At 38.9% G+C, this 5000-nt stretch overlaps 2 protein-coding genes across 3 annotated transcripts in view; one reads left to right on the top strand and one right to left on the bottom strand.

Annotated features, from left to right (window-relative positions):
• Positions 1–1190, bottom strand: part of LOC138041575 (galanin receptor 2b-like) — a 2892-nt gene extending 1702 nt beyond the window's left edge. The window contains exon 1 of the mRNA XM_068887316.1: positions 1–1190. This exon is cut by the window's left edge and continues 1702 nt beyond it. Within this exon, the coding sequence (XP_068743417.1) occupies positions 98–1111 (1014 nt within the window). The 5' untranslated portion in view covers positions 1112–1190 and the 3' untranslated portion in view covers positions 1–97.
• LOC138043803 (protein DPCD-like) overlaps positions 1–5000 on the top strand; it is a 30913-nt gene that overhangs the window by 22268 nt on the left and 3645 nt on the right. The window lies entirely within an intron of this gene.

Raw genomic sequence — 5000 nt, 5'->3', positions numbered from 1 at the left:
TCTGTTCAAATTGACTAATTGTTTTGAAAACGGAAGATTGCCGTGTAATTTTTTACCATCCTCGTGTCAGAAAGTGCTGACATCAACTGTACACAATTTACAAGTGTTTAATCGCGATTCGCCATCGGTCGTTTTCCCCACGGTTTGCCTTTTTTTCGGGTATTCTTGTAGCGTTGATGATCCCCACCCTTGAAGATTGCTTTTGGAAGCTGAAGCACTTGACACACCGTCTAATTGACTGCTTTAAGCTAAAGTTCTCACCGTACATTCCGTATAGTATGGGATCTAAGGCCGTGTTCAGTAATATTAGAAGCTGAGAGCTCCTCCGTATGTGCCATTCCCCGCAGACATGAAAATACCACAATGTGCGGCAGATCACGAAAGGTGACCAACAGATTACAAATACGAGAGTTATGACTGTCAAAATCTTCGCTACCTTGCGATGTCTGCAAGTGGACGATGTGGTAAAAGAGTTCTGAGATAAGAATTCTCGTACATGTACATTCGAACGCAGAACACGAAAAATTGAAGACTGAGCATACAGCATGTAAATTAAGGGAATGATGAAAAAACATATGCTGTGAATACCGTAATAGATTTGTCTCGCTAAGTCTCCGAATGGTTTATTGCTGCAGACTGTCTTGTCCCTTATCTTGTCTGTGACAATTCCATACGCGTATAGCAGTGGCGCATTAGCTACGAGGCTTATCACCCACAAAATGACCACCTTCTTTGAAGCGCAACGTAAGGCAATCAATCTGGCGTTGAAGGGATCCCTCACCGCTTTTATTCTTTCATGACTAATGACAGCAAGAGTGATAATTGTAGTAGTGTAACATACTTCGATCAAGTAGCCCTGAAGTTTGCATGAGACTTCACCGCCTACCCAGCTCGAATAAAAAAAGCTTATGGCGTCCAATATGCTCAGCAAAGCGAAGACCAAGTCGGCCACGGCCAAGTTAGCTATAAACAATTTTAATGAGGAAGCACGTCTTCGGTAGCACAGTGACAGAACAAAGCAGTTTCCTGCGATGGATAACACGTAAACAATGGAGTAAAAACAAGATCCGAAGATTACCACCGGCAACGTAATTCCTTCAATTGTTCCCATGATAGCTTTATTCCGTATCCGTTCGTGTATCGGTTATAACCCCTTACGACGTGCACTATTATAAGCCAACTGATTAAGGTTGTTTTTTCCCCTCCACAGTTTGTTCTGTGTTGCGTTTAAATAAAACAAGTGTAAGACATTTCATTGGAGGCTGGTGACAGGTATTCAAGTTATCGAGTTCCATGAGTATAAAACTTAAAAATGGATTGCTTTAAAATCAGAAAAGAACCAATTCACCGTTGCTGTTGAGAAAAGTGTATGCCAGGCAAAACAAGTTATATCTCGGTAGCCTGAAAGTTAAGAAATAATTTGCCTGTGTTTAAATTAACAAATATACCAATACATCACTAACGTTTCATGTTTAACCGGAGAATTAGGGAAGCAGATGTTCGAAGGTGTAATAGCTGTTGAGTTTTATTCCTCAGTTATCGAGTTCCATGAGTATAAAACTTAAAAATGGATTGCTTTAAAATCAGAAAAGAACCAATTCGCCGTTGCTGTTGAGAAAAGTGTATGCCAGGTAAAACAAGTTATATCTCGGTAGCCTGAAAGTTAAGAAATAATTTGCCTGTGTTTAAATTAACAAATATACCAAGAATTAGGGAAGCAGATGTGAAGGTGTAATAGCTGTTGAGTTTTAAATGTGTTTAAATTAAATGTGTTTAAATTAACAAATATACCAAGAATTAGGGAAGCAGATGTGTGTGTAGCCAAGAATTAGGGAAGCAGATGTGAAGGTGTAATAGCTGTCGAGTTTTATTCCTCAGTTATCGAGTTCCATAAGTATAATAAAACTTTAAAATGGGTTTCTTTAAAATCAGAAAAGAACCAATTCACCGTTGCTGTTGAGAAAAGTGTATGCCGGGCAAAACAAGTTGCATCTCGGTAGCCTGACAGTCAAGAAATAGTTTTCCTGTGTTTAAATTAACACTGAAATACACCAATACATCGATCACTAACGTTTCATGTTTAACCGGAGAATTAGGGAAGTAGATGTTCGAAGGTGTAATAGCTGTTGAGTTTTATTCCTCAGTTATCGAGTTCCGTAAGTATAAAACTTCAAAATGGTTTGCTTTAAAATCAGAAAAGAACCAATTCACCGTTGCTGTCGAGAAAAGTGTATGCCTGGCAAAACAATTTGCATCTCGGTAGCCTGACAGTTGAGAAATAATTTGACAAATACACCATTACATCGATCACTAACGTTTCATGTTTAACCGGAGAATTAGGGAAGCAGATGTTCGAAGGTGTAATAGCTGTTGAGTTTTATTCCTACTATTCCTCAGTTATCGAGTTCCATAAGTATAAAACTAAGAAATGGATTGCTTTAAAATCAGAAAAGAACCAATTCACCGTTGCTGTTGAGAAAAGTGTATGCCAGGCAAAACAAGTTATATCTCGGTAGCCTGAAAGTTAAGAAATAATTTGCCTGTGTTTAAATTAATTTGAAATAAAGAGAATAAAGAAATAATTTTCCATTTTTTAATTGCATGATGCTGGCCGTTGTAAACTGTGTTTTAGAAAATATTTCAGATTGATTTACTGTGCCTCTGGACTATTTTGACACATCACTCAAAATTAATTGAAAGTAATTTGAGTTATTTGTCGTCATTAAAACTTTATGACGAAGTCGGTCCAACAAATGTGTCGAGATTAACACCTCTCTCTCCCTTCGTCTCTCGCTCTGCCTTTTTAGTGTGAGTCTTGTTACAACTCCCACTGAGATTTTGGTAATTTTTTTTTTACCTAAACAGCGGGGACCCACCTTCCTGACCCAAGTTAAGCTCCTCATGATATCCGGAGCCGGATTACCAGCACTTTAAACAGTTAGTTATTTGTGACAGAATTTATCGATCTAGCGATCGCGAGGAGAACAATAACGGCACAGCAATGGCAGTTTCCCTCTTCTTTCCAAGTCATCTCCCTTGTTCATTGAGGGCCTTTATCTCTTAAGAGCATTTGTCTCAGTTTAGAATATTTATTATATTTATATTTGTTTCCATTATACAGAAGAAGAAGAGCATTTATTTGGTAATAAGAAAATCATTTCGGTTCAGAATATTGGCTACCTCGCAAATAGCTACAAAGCTAGTCAAGGCGGGATTAGGGTTAGAGCAAAGCGAAGCGATAACACAAACACATTGAAGTGCCACATTAACGCACAGTAATCTTAAAGAAGCAAAACAGGCGATCTAAGAGTGAATTCTTCGTAAAAGGGTGTTAAGCGGGTTTGCAGCAATTGTTTTTTTTTAAAAAAACTTTTGTAATAATACGGTAGTAATAGTAATAATCAAGTTTACACGAGGTGACAACAGCAGGGGTTTCAATAGAAGCCGGTTACCGGCGGTATACCGCCGCCTGCTTTACCTCACACCGCCGGCTAGTTTGCCTTGATTTTCACTAAAAATGCTATCATAAACTTGTCAAACTGCCGCTTTCAATGGGCTATCATGGACGGCTATTTCAGAAGTTATTGAAACCCCAGGACAACAGACAGTTAAAAATTGAAAAACGTGCGACCTTGTGGTGTTAGCCTTAAAAAGATGATATAGCGACACGACAGGGACAAGGAATGTAGAACTTTTCCTATTGGTAGTTACATATGATAATCGCTTGGTTTTAGCGCTGTTAACGATTTCAAATACTGTGCGCGAGATATGATGAAATGATCAAAAATAGCCGATGTTACTGAACCAACTTTATATGCGGCCAGTGATGAAATGTATGTAAATTTTTCCCTTCTTTTTCCTTGACTCACGGTGACATTAACAAACTACTAAAGTCTGGTCAAACAACGGCACCAGTTGCCCTGTTGAAATTTATGCAAGTTATCTTTTGTTTTTTTCTTCTTTTAAAGTGGGTTTCATATAGCAGATGGAATATGAGTACACTTTTTGCTTTTCATTTACGTAAAATATACATTCATTTACGTCAACAGTTGAAACTATACGGCAAATATGAGTTCATGCCCCTAACGCCAAAATACTTTTTTCGCTAAAATGAATCTTTGCGCCTGTTCGAAACGCATTACGGCCATTTTTTCCTTTTTCTAACAAATCCTGCCATTTTACATGTTTCAAAACTTGCGAAAACCCAAGCATCTTTTGTTCACGACCGATTCAGAAGGGGAGTGGGTCTATTATTGATTTGACGTCACAATATACTTTTAAGCCCTGGCCAAACTATCGAACAAAGTTGGATTGAAGGCTCCAACTTTGCTCGATCCAACATTGTTCGATCCAGCATTGTTCGATCCAACATTGTTCGATCCAACATTGTTCGATCCAGCATTGTTCGATCCAACATTGTTCGATCCAGCATTGTTCGATCCAGCATTGTTCGATCCAACATTGTTCGACCGTTTCGCCGCCCGAGTTGGGAGATGTTCGTCCAACATTTTTTGTTCGATCAAATGTTGGATAGAGTTTGCTTTTGATCAAACATTACAACTAACAATTCTGCTCGACTCAACAATGTTGCAGTGTTTTGCCGCTCTTTCAACAAAGTTGTGTCCCGAATCGAGTCACGTTCGTGCTGCCGCTTTTCAAGCCTACGCTTCGAGCATTATTTGCAACAACGGATGGCGGACAAGGATCAACAGCCAGAAACCTTGATCAGCGAGTATGAAGCAAGGCCATGTCTTTGGGGCACCTTTAGTCCCCTATCGCTCTGTTTGGAGATTTCTGGTTCAATAGCATTTAAAATTTCTGCAAATTCATCCGAGCTCATTCTCATCATCATCATCATCATCGTATTTTGCAGTGAACATACCCTTTTCTACACGTTCTCTTAACCATTTTTTTGATTTTCCTCGTTTGAATCCGTCATTTGTGATTGCAATTCGTGATTGCAATCAGCAAGCGCGAACGTGACTAGATTCAGGACACAA

Source organism: Montipora capricornis, chromosome 3 (assembly GCF_036669925.1).
Source record: "Montipora capricornis isolate CH-2021 chromosome 3, ASM3666992v2, whole genome shotgun sequence".
Taxonomy (NCBI): Eukaryota; Metazoa; Cnidaria; class Anthozoa; order Scleractinia; family Acroporidae; genus Montipora; species Montipora capricornis.
Note: the sequence above shows the minus strand (reverse complement) of the source record. Positions and strands in the feature narration are given on the sequence as shown.